At 36.6% G+C, this 20,057-nt stretch overlaps 1 protein-coding gene across 5 annotated transcripts in view; it reads left to right on the top strand.

Moving 5' to 3' along the window:
* Positions 1-20,057, top strand: part of RP2 (RP2 activator of ARL3 GTPase) — a 76,455-nt gene that overhangs the window by 30,178 nt on the left and 26,220 nt on the right. For all 5 annotated transcript variants that reach the window (XR_011968149.1, XR_011968150.1, XM_072614547.1 and 2 more), the window contains exon 4: positions 19,360-19,445. Coding sequence is in view for 3 of the 5 variants with exons in the window: in XM_072614547.1 (XP_072470648.1) it covers positions 19,360-19,445 (86 nt within the window). In the remaining 2 variants the exon portion in view is untranslated. The remainder of the gene's footprint in view (positions 1-19,359; positions 19,446-20,057) is intronic.

Genomic DNA, 20,057 nt, shown 5'->3' with positions numbered 1-20,057 from the left:
ATCTGGCCCTGGAGATTTTTTTCCTAGGGAGTTCATTGATGGCTTGTTCAATTTCTTTTTCTGAGATGGGGTTGTTTAAGTATTCAACTTCCTCTTCTGTTAATCTGGGCAATTTGTATTTTTTAAAATATTCATCCATCTCGTTTAGATTGTCGAATTTGTGGGCATAAAGTTGGGCAAAGTAGTTTCTAATTATTGTTTTAATTTCCTCCTCATTGGAGGTGAGTTCACCCCTTTTCATTTTTAATGTTAGTATCCTCTGTGTATTTTTTAACCCTTCTCATAATTTCTCAGTGGATGGGGAAGGGGGGTAGGAGAGAGATGGGAGAGAGAATTCAGAATTGAAAATAAAATAAAACTAAAATTTTAAAAAAGAGTTCATATGCAGTTTTCTTTCTTTTTACCAAACTATGAATAACAGAATGCTGGTTGTTTGAATAGTCATTCACTTTTTTGTGTTGTTGACTTTGTTTGGTCAGGGGGAAATTTTTTATTTGTTTCATTATGTTTTTTTATTTGGTATTGTTATGTTGTTTATCCTTTTTTTTAATGTCCTTGCTTATTATTGTGCTTGTTTCTTTCTTTGGTTCTTGTTCATATATTTGGATATCACTGTATGTTTTTGGAACTTCAGATGGTATTTACCAATTAAAAATTAACTTCTTCAGAAAGCAAAAAAAAAAAAAAAATCCCAGCCTTCACAAGTTGGACCTAATATATCTTTCCAACCTTGTTGTACATTACTTCCTTTTCTGACTCCATCGTTCAACTAAACTGACTTTCTCTGTGTTCTTCACATATGGCACTCCACCTTCTATCTTTGTGTCTTCAACTCAGCTCCATCTCACAGTATCCTCTTTCTTTAAAATGCAGTTCAAGAACCATCTTTTGTATGAAACCTTTCCTGATTTCTCTCTTCTGTATTCCCAGTGCCCTTCCTCATCTACCTTGTAGTTATTCTCTATATTTTCTATTTATATGGAGGAAGCATGGCAGAGTGGATAGAGAGCTGGCTTCATAGCCAGGGAGGGCTAGGTTCAAGTCCCACCACAGATATAAACTAGCTCTCTGACCCTGAGCAAGTCACTTAACCCTCTCAGAGCTCTAGACAACTCTCTAATTTGCAGAATAGGAACTGACTTGCATCAACAGATTTGCTTTGTCACTGCTCTCTACACCAGTGAAATCGCCCGTCTAATCCTTATCCTTGTATACGGGGTGTCTGTAAAGTCTACTTGCAGTTTTAAGCTTTAACAGATTAGGACTAGTGCCTAGCTAGCTATATATGAATTGATTCTAATACATTTTAGCTTCTCCTTGTAAGGCAGAGATAGAGATTATACCTCTCTAACTTGGTAGAGTGCCATGAATATGTATTTGATTGATTGATTGATTTTTAGTGACAGCTCATGAAGCTTTTGAAACTGTAAACAAGTTGACCACATGTTCTGTGTTTCAGAAACTGCCCTAAATATATCCCTACTTTCTCATCAACCCCTTGAAGTGTGAGAATATTGTAAATAACTCTTTCCCAGTTGAATGTACTTGGAGTGCTATTGGAGGTAGTTAATAGGAATAATAAACCTAAATTCAGGCATCATGTTTTATTATCTTTAGATTCCATAACTTAAGTATATGTGACTTTCAATTAATTTACCTATTCTTTAAAAGAAATTATTAAAAATCAGGTAATATTTCAACCCAAGTTGACCTCCTTGGGTATTCTGTCATTTATTGTAAGCTACACCCACTTACTTACCATAAATTTATCATCAACCGCTTCTTTTTTTTTCCCCCTTATATTTACTTTAGTAAGTTGCCTCATTCCTGTGTCAAATGGAATAGAGCTAAATGGGGAAATAGATAATTTTCTCTTCAAGGAGCTCTCAGTTGAATTCATTACACTGGCAAACACGACTCTTGTATGTATTTTATTCTATTTTATGCCAAGTAGTGGAAAAAAAAGAAGCACCTTGAGATTAAGTTGGAAATGAAGTACTGCTGAGAGAGACAAAATGGCCTTATTTCACCTTGATTTTCACCACACACACAATTTCAGATTAGCAAGATTTTTATCATTTTAAACATATTCACACTGTGGAAAGTCCTGGAAAAGCATTTTTCTGTTTTCAAGTTTGGATAGTAATCAATTTGAATTTGGCCTATTACAAAGTTCAGCCATCCATTCAAGATGAATTTTGAATCTTCTCTTTGACCTAAAATTTTCATATAAATTTTGATTCTTCTTTTTCTTACAGTAGAATATTCATGTTCTACTAACTTTGTTAGCTACCGAAAAGGGTAGTATAGGAATAGGGAGCTTAGTAGTATAAGGGGCTCTCAAGTGAGGAAGTTTCTTTTACCATTGGATTCTGACATGTTCTCTGCAATTTGTAGTCTTAGTTGCCTAGAGAACTGAGGTTAAGTGATTTGCCCAGGATCACACAGTCTCTATGTCTGAGAGGCAAGACTGAATGGGAATAACACACTAAATAAGGTGGAGCTCTTTATTTTAGATTTTGAGCATCAACTTTGTGAATTAATATCCACTTCCCATTAGCAACCTCTAACAATATTATTGATGTTACAAAGGATCACTTTACTATTGATTACAAAATGGATCTTTATTTTTTTTTATTTTTCATTTTTAACACAGTTCATATCACATAAAACAATTCCAACCTTCGGTCAGGTGATACTTCTTTTAAAGCATTTACAATATAGACCACAAACAAATTTTTTTTTTTAACATTAACCAACTGAGACACAAATAATAACTATGTATGCTAACTTCACAAGCCCTTGACCTAATTGTCTCCACACTATTGCTAACAATTAAAGGACCCTCACTTATTGTTGTTGGTCTAAAGTCCTAAGCCTAATAGCTTAATTTTAGACTTAACCTTGGATGTTCCCCTACCAACAATCTATAATTTAATGGATCTGGTATTAAGCTTACAAACCTTTTGACTATAGGAAATTGCCACTAAGAGTAGGGACATTGCAGGGAAACAATATCTCCCCAACTTCGTGTCAGTTCCAGGCAGGAGTAGATTGTCAACTTGCATTCAGTCAGGCTTCAAGTCTGCCAGGTGTCAGTGGGGAAGTTGAGTCAGGAGAATCCTACCTCAGCTCACGCTGAACAGCTGCTCTCCCATCCTTCCCATGGGATCACCTTTTGCAGTTCATACCAGCATCTCACAGGCTTACTGGCATCATGGATTAGAGGCTCAGACCACCTTTCTTGCTATCCATACCTGGAGTTAGACTCAGAAGAACTGTCAGTTAATAGTCCCATAGAATCTTAAAATAGCAAGTTCCAATAACCAGGTTTCAGATATGACTATAATTTCACATTGGCTAAGGAACATCTTTTGAGGCAAGTCTTAAGTGGCTTACATGCCTTTCTCTACATGTTCTAGTTCCTGATTAAATAACAATCATAAAATCAAATTTACTATTAAAACCTTAACTTTTCCATCACTGCCAAATTTTACCTGAAGTTACCTGCCTCTAGGAAACTTAGACTAACATTCTTTTTCCCAAACTAAAGATGTCTCTGATTTAATCTCAGTAATTAATTCAGTCAAATGTTTTAATACTAATTGCTGTTACATCACTTTGTAACATCCAATTTTTCTCCCCATCTGTCCCCGTCCCCCACCCCCTAATACCTTGCATTCTGATTACTCCTTCCCTCAATGTGCCCTCCCTTGTATCACACCCCACCCGTCCCTTATCTCCATCTTCTCTCTTTTCTTGTAGGGCAAGGTAAATTTCTATACCCCATTACCTGTGTTTCTTATTTCCCGGTTATATGCAATAATAATTCTCAACATCCGTTTCTAGTACTTTGAATTCAAACTTCTCTCCCTCCCTCCCTCCCTACCCATGCCCACTGAGAAGGCAAGCAATTCAATACAGAGTAAATATGTGTCATTTTGCAAAAGACTTCCATAATAATCGTGTTGTGTAATACTAACTATATTGCCCTCTGTCCTACTCTATACCCCTTGTTTTTTTAATTCCCTCATTTGACCTTGACCCTTCCCAAAAGTGTTTATTTCTAGTTACTCCCTTGTCCCATTTGCCCTCCCTTCTATCATTCCCCTCACCCCACTTGTCACCTCCTCTCCTACTTTCCTGTAGTGTAAGATGATAGATATTCATAACAAATTTAGTGAGCATGTTATTCCCTACTTAAGCCATATGTGGAGAGAGTAGCTTCATTTTTCCCCTCTCCCCTTCTCCCTTTTCTCCTCCATTGAACAAAATTTTTCTTATCTCTTTTATCAATTATAACCTGCCCCATTCCATTTCTCCCTTTCTCCTCCCAGTATTTCCCTCCCTCATGCCTTAATTTTTATTTTGTTTTTGGTTTTTTGTGGATATCATCTCTTCTGATTCAACACAACCTGTAGTGTGTGTGTGTGTGTGTGTGTGTGTGTGTGTGTGTGTGTGTGTGTGTGTGTGTGTGTGTAATCCTACCAACTACCCAGATACTGAAAAAAGTTTCAAGGGTTACAAATATTGCCTTTCCATGTAGGAATGTAAACAGTTCAACTTTAGTAAGTCCCTTCTGATTTCTCTTTGCTGTTTACCTTTTCATGCTTTTCTTGATTCTTGTGTTTGAAGGTCAAATTTTCTTTTCAGCTCTGGTCTTTTCATCAAGAATGCTTGAAAGTCCTCTATTTCATTGAATGACCATTTTTTCCCCTGAAGTATTATATTCAGTTTTGCTGGGTAGGTGATTCTTGGTTTTAGTCCTAGTTCCTTTGACTTCTAGAATGTAATATTCCATGCCCTTCAATCCCTTAACGTAGAAGCTGCTAGATCTTGTGTTATCCTGATTGTATTTCCACAATACTTGAATTGTTTCTTTCTAGATGCTTGTAATATTTTCTCCTTGAACTGGGAACTCTGGAATTTGGCCACGATGTTCCTAGGAGTTTCTCTTTTTGGATCTCTTTCAGGAGGTGATAGGTGGATTCTTTCAATATTTATTTTACTCTCTGGTTCTAGAATATAGGACAGTTTTCCCTGATAATTTCATGGAAGATAATATCTAGGCTCTTTTTTCATCATGGCTTTCATGTAGTCCCATAATTTTTAAATTGTCTCTTCTGAATCTATTTTCCAGGTCAGTTGTTTTTCCAGTGAGATGTTTCACATTATCTTCTATTTTTTCAAACTTTTGTTTTTGTTTTTTAACTGCTTGGTTTATGTCATAGTCATTAGCTTCCCTGAACTCAATTCTCTCTTTCAAAGAACTATTTTGTTCAGTGAGCTTTTGAACCTTGTCCTGCATTTGGCTAATTCAGCTTTTTATAGCCTCCTTCTCTCCTCATTGGCTTTTTGGACCTTTTTGTCCAATTGAGTTAGCCTCTTTTTAAAGATGTTATTTTCCTCAGCATTTTTTTGGTTCTCCTTTAGCAAGCTGCTAACTCACTTTTCAAGCTCTTCTTTGCCTGAGTCTAGTTTAAGTTCACTTTGGAGGCAGGGGCCTTGACTTCCTGTGACTGTATGCCTTGTTCTTCCTCATCTGAAAGGATGCGAGGAGATACATGTTCACCAAGAAAGTAACCTTCTGTGGTCTTTTTTTTTTTCCCTTTTTTGGGCATTTTCCCAACCAGATTCTTGACTTCTGAATCCTTTGTCAAGAGGATGGTCCTATTGCCCTTCCTCTCCCTGGTATTATGTTTAAGGCTGAGATTTGACTCAGCTGCTCAGTTTCCCCTGGGGCTTTGAGTGGGGCCAGGGCTGTCACTCAGGGCTGAGGTTTAGATCAGCTGCTCCCTACTGCCAGAGGCTTTAATCTGAGCAGCCTGGACAGTGGATCCAGGTTGCTTCCTGGCCACCATATCTGCCTGCAGTCTGCTGTTGCCGTCGCCTGGGGCTATTGCTGGATGAACCCTGTTTTCCTCTCACCCAGTTGGGAAAGCCCCTCCCACGCTGACCTTTGGAGCTTTCTTTGTTGCTTATGGGTTGAGGTATCTGGGACCTTCCCTGCTGAGAACTCTGTCCCGGAGGTCTATTCAGGTCCTATTCCTTCCAGTGCAGCACAGCCAGAGCTGGGCTCCACTCCACTCAGTGGAGTGGACTCAGAGATGGACCTTTCCCGTTGGCCTTCTAGGTTACCTTTGGCTGGAAACCTCTTTAGCTCTGTTGTTCTCTGGCTTCTGCTGCTCTAGCATTTGTTGAGAGTCATTTTTCACAGGTATTTTGTGGGCTGTGGGGGAAGCGCTAGAGTATATGCATCTTTCTACTCCACCATCTTGGGTAATCCCCAAAATGGATCTTTAGAACCTCAGTAGATTTATGAATCCTCTACTGGTTTCCTGCTCTCAACCATTTCCCTATTTAGAGAATAGCATAAGAGAGGAAATGATGTTCAAATAAGCCATTTTTACTACTTTATAACTATGGTAAAAGTTTGATAGGTGAAGAAGTTGAAAATCCAGTAAAGTTTCAATTATCTGCACAAGTTACCCATAGACTCCAGTGGGTCTATGATCTCACTTGTGAGTTCTTTCTTCTGTGCTTCAGATCACAGTTTACCTCTCCCTGCCTAATATTTGTGACTTTAGTCCATTTTTTTTTTTTTTTTGCCTTAAATTCTCTGGAGCCTCGATGGCCATTAATTCAGTAATAGAGAATACCTTGAGGGATGGATATCATGGCACATACTTTCTGTGAGTTGTGTGACTGCTGTGTGAGAGATTTTTGCCCTAGGGACAATATTTTTATTTATGTTGATCCATAGTTGGTGGCTGTAGGTTTGGTTGAGTGATCTCAGGCATGGAGACAACAAAATAATGCAATTCGGGGCTCTTTACTTTAGGTCCAGGAGTAATGGAGGAATTTTCTTGATAACTTTTCAATATACAACAGCTTTTAGGGCACATTAAGTCCCATTAGAGGCATCATATGACCTCTGCTAAACTGAATAACAAAGTTACTTAACCTTTATAGGAAGAACTCTTATAAGAACACAGATGAAGAACTGAGTCCATGATCAGCATGGATATGGGAGTCATGATGCAGTGTTGGAATGGGTATAGGACCATCTGCTCCCCTTAACTGAGGACTGTGCAACTATTTCTGCTGAAAGATGTTTCTTACGCCAATTGGAGTGGCTAACTTTGAAAGATCTGTATGCTACGATTCCACATGGTTCTTGACCTGCTTGTTATTGGAAAATTGATTGTCTTGGCTGTTTTCCTCCCTCTGAGGACAAGAGGTTTGTACTTAATGCAGTTGTTGCTTTTCAGAATACACTAAGTCCTTTATTGTGGCTGCCACCATCAAAGCTCTTCTGGAACATAAGACTGCTTCTTATGGGCCCACTTGCAACTGCCTTTGATCAGAGGACCTATTTTTCCCTAAAGAGGGTCTGAGACTCAGCCTGTTGCCTTTGTATTTACTTGGTTTTCTATTCACTGTACTATTTTCAGGCAAGTGGTGTCATTAAATTCTGGAGTGGACATTTAAAACTACAGCTTCATCTTCACACTCCTGAATTTTGGGGTTAGGTATGTCCTACCTCCCACTCTCTTTAACAAATCAGCACTACTTCAAGAAATGGGAGGGCTCTCTCTCGTCTAGCAATTTCTTGGATGCAGATATTCCTTATCCAGGATGGATTTTTTAGATAGATTCCAGTTAACCATCTCCATTCCTTTCACATATCATCTTCTATGCATGTCACCTAGGTCTGGAAGTTTCTGTTCCCCTAGAGAGCTGTATACAACTTGTGCAATAGGTCAGGTCCCCTTTAATTGACAGATTTTCTTTCCCCTGAAATGGTTTGGATGGCTCCTTCCTAGAAAGTATTTGGGATAACATGAGTGGAATTATTTAGAGAAATTTGGTTTTTTATTCATCTAGGGGAGTTGAAACTTTATTTTTGTAATCATAGTAAATGACAGTTCTCCTGGAAGAAAAGGAATCCTTTTAACTGACATTGGTAATTTTGAGTCCCTATACATAAGTGGAGAGAGTCTTAATTCAATACTCACAGATAAAGGAGGTAGTCTCTCAATATGGGGCCCTTAAAGAAACTAAAATTTGCTATTATGCCCTGATGGAGCTCCCAAGGAAGGAAAGATTTTGGCCGTTGGGCTAGAGAACACTGAAGGGACCAGATTATGGCAACTCTGGTCCTGGGACGGTTGCATTCAAGAAGCTTTTTATGCCCTCTTAGCTACCTTGTTGCATATTACGTAGACCTGTGACAAGAATTGCTGTGGGCACTGGAGATGTTAATCGGTACCCTGAGTTTGATAATCTTGGCAATAGGCCTTGGTCATCCTGGTGCTTTTAATCTGTTCTGAATGATATTACTTACCCCTACTGTAGGAACAGTACTTTTAGATAGTTCTTTTGTTTCGTTTTTATATTTTTATTACTTTATATTAAACCTCTTCTCCAATCTAGTTTTACACTAGACTTAAAATTTTTAAGGTGAAAATTGTTTTGGCTGTTTTAGTGGTGGAAAGTCTACCTGTGAAATTTTTGAGACTGTTCCACTCAGTATGATGTAGTAGGAGTTGGTGAATGTGGTGGCAGAGATGATTAATTTTTTTTTAAAAAATGTCAGTTGTATACTTTTAAAATCTTAAAGTTGTTTTTATAGCCTTTTTTTCTAGTCCGCAAGGATGTCATTGAATTCTAGTCCTGAACCTTAATTACTGCAGTGTTCTGAATTATGCCTGGTCTAGAATAAGTACCATTTTAACTTTCTCTGGGTCAACATGTAGAATGGAGATCAAGCAGGCAGAAGCCACATTTGTGCCCAGATGTGGTGGCTCCTACTTTTTTGATGGTTTAAAAAAAAACTTACTAAAACAATTTTTATAAATCTTTTCCATTTTCTTCTGTTTATTGTCCTTTTGGTTTCATCTTTACATGCCCTCAGGATGTTTTATAATGTCTTAACATGGAAATGTCCATGGATTCCTGTGTAGGTACTCCTGCTAATTGATGCAATCAACACAGAGAGATCTAGGAGGTAAAACCCAGGTTTATTATATGTTTCAGCATAGGCTCAGAGTTCTTAATTAACTGAGCAATGAACAGAGATTTCCTAAAGCTTATATTGTCTTCAATTACATCAGAGGAAAAAAATTTTCAAAAAGGAAAAAGTACAAGGGGAAAGAAAGGAAAAGATATGTTTGGATTTATAGCTGTTAGAAAGGAGAAAAGGAATTTACAACCAACAAAAGGAAAAAGTCTCAGATACACTTGTAAGATTTACATTTCAGAGATAACTGAAGAAGAAAGATCACGTCAGATCCAGTTTATCAAATAAACACTAAGAAGGGCTAGTCTGGGAAAATTCTTTTACTCCAGTCCCATTTCCTATCTTGGTCAAAATAATTGGGAGTCTCAGCTAATTTAGCAAACCATGAGGAAAGTCTGAGCTGGTTAGGTGACTCCTCACAATTAGTGTCAGTGCAACACCCCCCCCCCCCCCCCCCCAAAAAAAAAGAACAGAAAACTCCAACACTTTTTCACCAAGCTTTATTCAAACTTGTTCTACCTGCCACTGTTTCTCAGTTTTGTTAAATGATACTGCTCACAATCTTGCACCATCTTTATTTGTAAGATTTCTACAGATAAGTTTCTGATCTTGATCAGTGTTGCACTTGGGTACATTGTCTCTCTGCTTTGCAAAGAAGTCATTGCTAATTGGAGTAGGTTCTAGTCTTTTTTGTTTTCTTTAATATGACAATTGAATTGCAGTAGTTGAATTAGGAAATGGTTAGAATAACTTGGGTTGATATCCAGTTTTGCCATCTCTTCCCCATTTTTAGGCAACAGCAACAGAGGTTAGGTTGGAGTTTTTTAAATTGTGTGCAACCTTTTTAAAAATTTTTTTATCCTTCTAGTGTATGTGAATTTTGATTTTTGTTCTAGCAAGTTGGTGGTTTGACTTTGCGCAGAAAGCTGATTCAAGAACTACTAACATTAGTAAGGAATTATTTCTTGTCTGTTAGAAGTAAAAACAAATTTGATTATATATTAGCAGCTTTTTTTGTAGGAAAGTGGTTATAATTTTAATTCTTTTAGGAGAGCTAATGATAAATGCCTGAAGTTAATTTTTAATATTCTAATGTGAGTAGGCAAAAAGATAAAATAAGAATCACTTTAAGAAATAAAGATGATTTGATATTATGCTTTAAAGGTAATACCTTTTTCTTTTTTAAAATTTAATTTATAAGTTTTCAGTTTTCAACAGTCACATAAGTTTTAAATTTTCTCACCCCTCTTCCCCCTCCCTCTCCAAGAAGGTGTGCAATTTTATATGGGTTGTACACATACATTCTTTTTATTTTTAATTTAATTTTATTATTATTTTTTAATGTTTTACAATCACTGCCATAAAATTAAGATTTTATCCCTCCACACTTACCCCTCACTACCCCCTCACCACCCCCCTCCCTCCCCACAACAGCATACAATTCTGTATAGGTTCTACATATACTTTCCTACTGAGTATGTTTTCACTATAGTCATGCTATGTAGTCGAACTAAAATAAATGGAAGAAATGATATAACAAATCAAAACATGATACACAAAAGCACACACACACACAAACATACATGATCTGCTACATTCTGTGAATGACTTCCATATTTCTTTCTCTGAGTGTGGAAGGCATTTTGCCTTAGAAAACCCCGATTGGGATTTTTTTTTTTTTAAATGAGTTCTTGCATTATTACGAAATTCCAAGTCTACCAGAAAAACTCTCACACACTGTGATCGTTGCTGTGCACAAAGTTCTCCTGGTTCTGCTCCTTTCACTCAGCATCAGATCATATAAGTCCTTCCAGGCCTTTCTGAAGTCTTCTTGTTCATCATTTCTTATGGCACAATAGTACTCCATTACTTTCATATACCATAATTTATTCAGCCATTCCCCAACTGATGGGCATTCCCTTGACTTCCAGTTTTTGGCAACTACAAAGAGTGCTGCTATAAATATTTTTGTACATGTGGGACCCTTTCCCATTTTTTTTGATCTCTTGGGGATACCACATACATTCTTATTAAACACATTTTCACATTCGTCATGGTTGCATGGAAGAATTAAAACAAATGGGAGAAACCATGAGAAAAACCAAACCAAAACATAGCATAAGAGAAAATGGTCTGCTTCATTCTGTGTTTCAATTCCATAGTTCTTTCTCTGGATGTAGATGGCATTTTGCCTCAAGAATTGTTTGGGAATGTTTTTAGGTCCTTGCATTGTTGTGAAGGGCTAAGTGTATCAGAAACAGTCCATGCACACTTTTTCTGGGTAATACTTTTTTCTTTCCACTTATCAAACATTTAGACATAGATACTTTTAGAGAAATTTAACATATTATCAGAAACATGGTCAGTGATCCTTTTATTTCCATATTGAAATAACTTTTTAAGAAATTAAGAGCAGTGGCTTCAAAAATGATCACTTGACAAATAGATAAGACTGAAAAATAAGATATAATCATTTCTCTTAAGGGCTATAGGCATCTTTAAAGCTTTCTCATTTGTTTATGAAATAATAGTGATTGTTGAGATCTTTCCCTTCATTTATTGAAAATTGAACACTTTTGGTAAATAAAGTTATAAAAAGTTTATTGTAGTCTATTTCAGAAGGTAACAGATTTATTTATGTGAATTTTGAGGACCTAGGTAACACGCACGCACGCGCGTGCTTATGCTTATAGTACTGAAATCCTTCCTCCTCCAATAGTAAACAGGAAATTTAAGTGAGAAGTTTCTGGCTTTCTTTGAAAGCATTTACTGTATTGCCCTGTAGGGATGCTTTTTAAAATCATATTCTATTTCTCTGTCAGTTCAGACTTTCCTCCCACTCTGAGTGGTTCTGAAAACCCTCAATTCACAATCAACCTCTTCCTTTTAACCCAATTATTTATTTGTTGTATGAGCATCAAAACCCTGCTACCATTTTCATTTGATGAGGCAAACACTCAACTTAGAACTTTTTTTCATGATGCTTTTATTTAAGATTGCCTTCACTTTCCCAATTCACTGTCTCTTTCCTCCTCTCCTTGAAAGACTATCTGCAATTCTCCCATCCTCTGAAGTATTTTCCGATTAAAAACCAGGTTGAATTTTTTAAACCGTCTTTTCTTTTTCTCTGATTATATATCTTATATCTTTGCTTTTTTGTCACTGTGCAAAAATAAAAATCCAACAACCCCCAAACCCCATTTGCTTGTATGAGTAAGACTATGTACATAAAATACTCTGTGTCAATAAACTGCTATTTATGGGATGGGGATGAGGAAAGTGAGTGTGGTGGTGGTGAGAGTGGTGATGATTTTACTGGTATAGAGACTTCTTGATGAAGAAACTCCCTCTTATGCCAATGGAGATCATCAACTTAAAGTCCTGAGAGAATTGTTTAGGGCATCTTGAGCTTATGTGTTCTGTCCAGGGTCTTTCAGCCAGGGTGTCAGAGATGAAACTTGAACCCAGGTCTGTCTCCTAAGTTGACTGTCAGGCATTCAGTTTTACTGGTTCTTTTCCTTTTATTACCTAATGTAAATAGTTCATTCTGTTTAGTTTCTCTGAGAGAAAAGGAACCCTCCTTAAACTGTTGCTTTATGGCTGGTAGAATGCAGTGTGATCCTTTAAATACATCTTCTTGATGAAAAACTAATCATTGTAATGTACAATTGTTGCCATGTGGTTACACTAATTTTCAGCTTTCTTAACTATCATATCACTCTCTACAAAAATTTTACAAATAAATGGAGTGTTTTCTCATATTTTAAAATTTATTTTTAAAATTAATTTTTAGTTTTCAAGTTTTCATCATTCACTTCCACAAGATTTTGACTTCCACATTTTCTCCCCATCTCTCCTCTTCCTCCACCCCAAGATGGCATGCATTCTGATTACCTACCCCTTCCCCCAATCTGTCCCCACCTTCTACCAACTCCCCCATCCCTTTCCTCTCCGTTTTCTTATAGGGCAAGACAGATTTCCATACCTCGTTGCCTGTATGTCTTATTTCCCAGTTGAATGTAGTTTTCAACCTCAGTTGGATTTTTAACATTTGTTTTTAAAACTCTTGAGTTTCAAATTATCTCCCTTCCTCCCTGCCCACCCACCCCCATTGAGAAGGCAAGCAGTTCGATTATAGGTTATACAAAGGTAGTTATGCAAAACATTTCCATAAGTCATGTTGTGAAAGACTATATATTTCCCTCCCTCCCATCTTGCCCCCCCCCCATTTATTTTATTCTCTCTTTTGACCCTGTTGCTCCTCAAAAGTGTTTACTTCTAATTACCCCCTCCTCCCTTTTACCTTCCCTTCTATCATCCCCGCCCTCCCTTATCCCCTTCGCCCCTACTTTGCTGTAGGGTAAGACAGATTTTCATACCCAATTGAGTGTGCATGTTATTCCCTCCTTATGTCAAATTCGATGAGGGTAAGGTTCACCCATTCCCTCTCACTTCTCCCCTCTTCCCCTCCCTTGTAAAAGCTTTTTCTTGCCTCTTTTATGTGAGTGATAATTTACCCCATTCTGTTACTTCTTTTCTCCTCCCAGTATGTTCCTCTCTCACCCCTTAATTTCATTTTTTAAGATATCATCCCTTCATATTCAATTCACCCTGTGCCCTTTGTGTGTGTTTGTGTGTGTAAAATCCCTCCATCTACCCTAATACTGAGAAAACTCTTAAGGGTTACAAATATGATCTTCCCATGTAGGAATGTAAACAGTTCAACTTTAGTAAGTCCCTTATGATTTCTGTTTACCTTTTTCTGTTTCCTGTTTACCTTTTCGTGCTTCTCTTGATTCTTGTGTTTGAAAGTCAGATTTTCTATTCAGCTCTGGTCTTTTCATCAAGAATTCTTGAAAATCCTCTGTTTCATTGAATGACCATTTTTCCTGCTGAAGGATTATACTCAGTTTTGCTGGGTAGGTGATTCTTGGTTTTAATCCTAGCTCCTTTGACCTCTGGAATATCATATTTCAAGCTCTCCAGTCCCTTAATGTGGAAGCTGCTAGATCTTGTGTTATCCTGATTGTGTTTCCACAATACTTGAATTTTTTTCTTTCTGGCTGTTTGCAATATTTTCTTCTTGACCTGGGAACTCTGGAATTTGGTTACAGTATTCCTAGGAGTTTTTCTTTGGGGTCTCTTTCAAGAGGTGATTGGTGGATTCTTTCAATATTATTTTAGTCTCTGGTTCTAGAAGATAAGTGCAGTTTTCCTTGATAATTTCTTGAAAGGTGATGTCTAGGCTCTTTTTTTGATCATGGCTTTCAGGTGGTCCCATAATTTTAAAATTGTCTTTCCTGGATCTGTTTTCTGGGTCAGTTGTTTTTCCAATGAGATATTTCACATTGTCTTCTATTTTTTCATTCTTTTGGTTTTGTTTTATAATTTCTTTATTTTCCACAAAGTCATTAGCTTCCATCTGCTCCATTCTAATTTTTAAGGATTTGTTTTCTCCAGTGAGCTTTTAGACCTCCTTTTCCATTTGGCCAGTTCTGCTTTTTTAAGGCATTCTTCTCCTCATTGGCTTTTTGGATCTCTTTTGCCATTTGGGTTAGTTTGTTTTTTAAGGTGTTATTTTCTTCATCATTTTTTGGGTCCCCTTTTTGCAAGCAGTTGACTTGTTTTTCATGATTTTCTTGCATCACTCTCATTTCTCTTCCCAATTTTTCCTGTACTTCTGTTATTTGACTTTCAGAATCTTTTTTGAGTTCTTCCGTGGCCTGAGACCAATTCATATTTTTCTTGGAGGCTTTGGATATAGCAGGAGGGTGTGATTACCAAAGGGGAGAGTGATGACTCGGGAGGCCTCAGGACTTTTAAAGGTACCAACTGGTTTTGGGTAGGCTTTTCTATGCTGTTTGATGGCTAGGAAGTTAATGTCCCAGCTAATGTCAAGATTGTTTTGATACCTTCGTTGTCTTTCTAGCAAAGCTAGTCCAATTTCTTTAAGGGAAGGGAATAGGATATTGACTTTTATAACACTATGCAAAGTTATACTTTGGTATAGCATTTTAAAATTGTGACGTAAGAAACTAAGCTCCCTGATACAGTATTATCTGAAAGTCTTGTCCTATTCTCACTTTATAAAAAATATACTTAGTCTGAAATATACAGAATATATATATTTGCAGGTTTTTGTAGTCTTTTCTGTCTCTTCTCTCTCTAGTCAAATGTTCATTTCTAGCTTCCCCTCCAGGAAACCAACACCAACAAATTTGTAAACCTTAACTATTTTTATCCAGACAACACATAGTTCTTGTCAGTACCATATGCTTTGATACTTCACTACAGTGCAGTGGTTAATTACATTCTGTTTTGCATTGTTCCCTAATCATTTCATGTGTACAAGGCTTGTCTTTCCAACAAGATTATGAACTCCTTGAGGGCAGAAATTGTCTTGTATATTGTTTTTATGTTTCACAGTGCCTATTGCAACGCTTGGCACATAGTGAGTACTCATAAAAATGCATGTAGAATTAAATTGAACATATTTTCTTTGGCCAGCTCATAATTACACTCTGGCTAAGAATTTGACACCAGTCATGACAAGTTCAATTTGAAACTAAAATGAACTTAGTGAAATACAGAAATTGTAATAGAAAGTATAAGTAAGCCTTTATAGTAGAATTTTAAGCACAGTCATCTTTTATTATTCATGATAATAGGAGAAAAAAGAGAGGTAGGTACTATCAAAGAGAAGACAAAAAAATTATATGACTTTGGAAAGCTATCTGAGACCAGGCTTGGAGGCATTCTTTCAGACAGTAATTACCTTTTTGGTGCCTGGTGTAGGGTGGACCAAGGCATGTCAAGGTGGTTGGAGGCTTGAGGCTGACGGGAGTAATCTGCTCATGCATAATTAAGAGCTGGTTATAATAGCTTTGATTTAAAAAAAAACACAACTTTTTTTCCCATTTTCTGAAATGAACAGTTTTATGGGTATGGTCAGAAAATAAAGCGATTTAGTCATAGAATCATAGAGTCTTAAAGTTGGAAGATCATTTAGTTTAAACTTTTCAGCCTTTTCTTGATCATTTATAATCTGAGATATCCAGTAATGAAATGGGTTGCCTCTTCCTTATGGTGGCTCAGAATCTGTCTCACCCTGCCTTCTACTCATTGGTTCTTATTTTCCGATCTCTTTTCTAGAGAACAACTATTCATTATGTGACAGTTCAAACCATTATCACCTTGGTTACTTTTCTTTGGATACACTCTGATTTGTCAGTAGCCCTTTTAAAATGTGGCACATACTACTGAAAAGAATACTTCAGATGTAGTTGAATCAGTGCAGAATAGAGTAGTTTTTTTGTCTCTTTCCTTTTAGACAACATGCTTCCATTAATGTTACATAAGATAGCATTAGGATTTTTTGTCGGGGAGAAGACATATGTATGTTTTTGACTTAGACTGTCAGCTAAAACCCCTAAGTCATTTTTATTAAGTGCTGTTAAGTCAGATTTTCCCCTTCTTGTACTTCTCTAGTGAATTTAAAAATAAAATTAAGCAGAAGAGAGAAGGGTTAAGAAAAAAGTCCCTCCCCTTTATTACAGACATAGGGGACTATAGAAAAGGAGTATTGCATGCACTGTCATACACAGTCCACATTTTGTTAGTTTTGCTGAATTGCTCTTTTTCTTTTTAAATCTCTATTATAAAAGCTGTCTCTGCATAGGAGAAAAGTATATTCAGAAATGAATGTGACTTAAAAATAGAATAATTTTTAAAAATAAATCTAATCAGAAGACTTTGTCTGTTTATTATAAATCCTGCTCATCATCTGATATGTTAGCTTTTCCTCCCAAGTTTCTGTCATCTGTGAATGTGATAAGCACACTGTTTATTTCTATCCAAGTTATTGATAAAAATGTCAAACAGGAAAGCTGAGACTAGAATCCTGCCTCACTCCACTAGAAACTGGGTTGATATTCTCCCATTAATCAGGACTCTTTGGGGATAGTTGTTCATCCAGATGTAAAATGCACTCATTTATACTATTAACCATCCCACGTCTCCCATTTATCTGCTACAGTATAAGAGCGTTGTCACATTGCTTCCAGACATCAAATTACAATGCATCTTGTATTGTTCCCTGATCTGTGTAATAAACCTGTCAAAAAGGAAATGAGGTTAGTTTAGGTTAGCGTGATTTGTTCTTAGTGAACTGATATCTAGTGATCACTGCTTTCCATGTGTTCAGAGACTATCTGTTTAATAATTTTCCGGGGGTTGATGTCAGTCAAGCTAGAAGTTCTAGCTTTTAAAATCTACCTTTTAGCCTATTTTGGAAATTGTGTCATTTGCTTGTCTTGGTCTTGTGACATCACTAAATTTCTCCATAATTCTTTTTAGATTCACAATAGCTTCATAGTTACATCTGCTCTAATTTATTATTTTTCGTAACTAGAATTGATTTTCTTTTAAACTTAATTATATTTGTCTGACCTTTTCATTGTGCAGATCATTTTTCTTGGTAGAAAAGACAGAAGCAAAACAGGAATTGAGTGATTCTGTCATCTGTTTATGTTTCCCACCCAGAGCAGAATGGGCCTTCCTTGTTCTGAATATACCTAAATAAAGCTGTTTTTAATGACGTTAAAGTTTTACAAAATCTTCAGCTAATAATTGTAAACTTCCTGACACAATTCTTACAGGTTCATGCCAATCTTTTAGTATTCATTCTTCATTTCAACACATATTTGTTCAACACCTGTTTGTTGTTGTCACTGTGCTAGCTGCTGGCCCTTTGTGCGATATCCTTTTAGCCTTTGTACTCATCCATTTAAGACCTGAGCTCTTCAGAGAGCTCCCTATCTGTGCAAGCCACAGTGGAGATTTTGGGGGTGAGGGGAGGCAATTGTTAGTTTTGGACATTTCTCTTTTTCTTTCTTGTTGGGATAATTTAAGATTGCATTGTCAAGAGTTTTTTAAGTATCTCTCATCCCAGTTAAGCAGTCTTCCCTTTTTAGAGTTAGGAAAAATTGTTGCAGGAGATGAAATTTTAGTAAGGCTAGGTGAAGAATTTGTCAGGTACTAGATATTTCTAGCACCGTGAGACTTTGAGCAGATATCTTAAGAATTGAAGTCTGCTGTTACTACAGTGTATCTTTTTTTTGTAGCAGCTTTATGATCTGTATTAGAAAAGTGTCAGCCATGTCCTCTCTAATTGGATTGGTTCTAATATGCTCCTACAGTGATATCAGTTTTTTACTAAATGTCTGCTATGTGTATAATACTGCACTAAACACGTAGAGTAACGGGAATATTCAGTAAGACACAAACCCTGCCCGCATGGAGCTTATGCTGGAGGAAGAGAATTATTTTTCTCTTCTTTTATCCTCACCCTACATGCTCTCTGTTGTGCTTCTTCCTCAGGATTGTCTGTTTCCAAAGACTGCTATTTTCCCACTCCTTTTTGGGAGGGTAGGCATATACTTTAAGTGACTTGCCCAGTTTACACAACTAGAAAGTGTCTGAGGCTGGATTTGAACTCAGGTCCTCCTTATTTCAGGGCTGGTGCTCTATCTCTGTGCCACCTAACTTTCCCTTTCCCATTCCATTTTAAATCATATTTAGTATCATATATTTAAAGCTGAAAGGGAACCTTAGAAGCCATCTAGTACAACCTCCTCATTTTATAAAGAAGAAAAAGGACCAGAGGAGGTCACACAGACTTGTGAGTAGACTTAGGATTTGAATCCAACATAAAATCTTTATCTTAATATTTATCAGTCATTAGTTCCTTCCTGCCAGCATTGTGAGATTCTATTTATCTTAATATGTTAAAGTTTCAAATGTGTGATTATTACTTGTATTCAGTACATTGGTACATGGAAGGCATGAAAGTCATAAGTGCTGTTTGTTTCTAATCTTCCTTTTTTTTTTCTGGATTATGGGTAACTCTCCCCACTATTCTTTTTTCCTATGGTACCTTCTATAGTATCTGATTTTACTAGAGACATCTGGGCATTTTTTATATCTTCCACAAATTCAAGCCTAGGATTACTTAATGTACCACTAGTTCTACCACATCATGGAAGTTGCTTGCCATGTTTTACTGCCTACTGTAAATGTAGTAATAATATTAGCTAATATTTATAAAGACTTCAGTGTTTGCAAAGCATTTTATATATATTTCTTCCTTAATTATTTGAAGGGAGAAATACAAGAAGCCTTAGCCATGTAATCATCCTTCATACCTTTTCAACCACTTTTCTCTTGCCTTGACCCCCAAAAGTGCTGCACATTTCCCTTAGGGAAGAGAAGAAAAGCTAATTTTAGTATATTTATTAAGTACCTTTCATTAATAAAATAGTTCTTTGGTTTTCTTCTAGGTCCTGTTATTGCTTTGGAGTTTAATGGAGATGGTTCAGTAGAAGGATGCCAACTCATCATAAATGATGTGTTCAATGGGACCAAGGTGAGAAATTGTATCAGATTGTAGGAAGATAGGAATAAGGATTGTACTTGAAAATTTTAATATAGGGAACTCCCTGGTTGAGTAAATTATTCCACCAGGAAAAGTCATCACTTTCTCTGCATCTTGTAGTCTCTGAGTTTTCCCAGAGCATTATGAGATTAAGTGACTTGCTCAGGGACCACGTAGCTATTGTGAGTAGGACTTGAACCCAAGTCTTCTAGCTTTGGGATTAGCTGTCTATCAGCTGCCTCACAGTGCCTTTTGAAAATTGTATGAAATAATAGACTTAGCATGTTTATAGTTCAGTTAAAATTTTTGTTCACACAATTTTCCTCACACTAGGTGAATACTAATATTACTTCAGATAAGCAAAAATCTCAGAAATGATTCCAAACTTTCCTGATTTGAAATTTTGATCATTGGAAAGGAGCCAAGCTGAAGTTTACCTTTGTATTACCTATAAATAAATGATTTAGGAAGTAAATTAATAATAGATTCAGTTCATCAGATAGTTATTGAAAATTTAGTATGTGCTAAGGACTTAGAGGAGAAATGTAAGACTATTACATTGGTGATAGGGCATTTGAAGGAACTGTTCTTCAGCAAGGGAAC

The sequence above is a fragment of the Notamacropus eugenii genome, chromosome 5 (genome assembly GCF_028372415.1).
Source record: "Notamacropus eugenii isolate mMacEug1 chromosome 5, mMacEug1.pri_v2, whole genome shotgun sequence".
NCBI classification, from domain to species: Eukaryota; Metazoa; Chordata; class Mammalia; order Diprotodontia; family Macropodidae; genus Notamacropus; species Notamacropus eugenii.
Note: the sequence above shows the minus strand (reverse complement) of the source record. Positions and strands in the feature narration are given on the sequence as shown.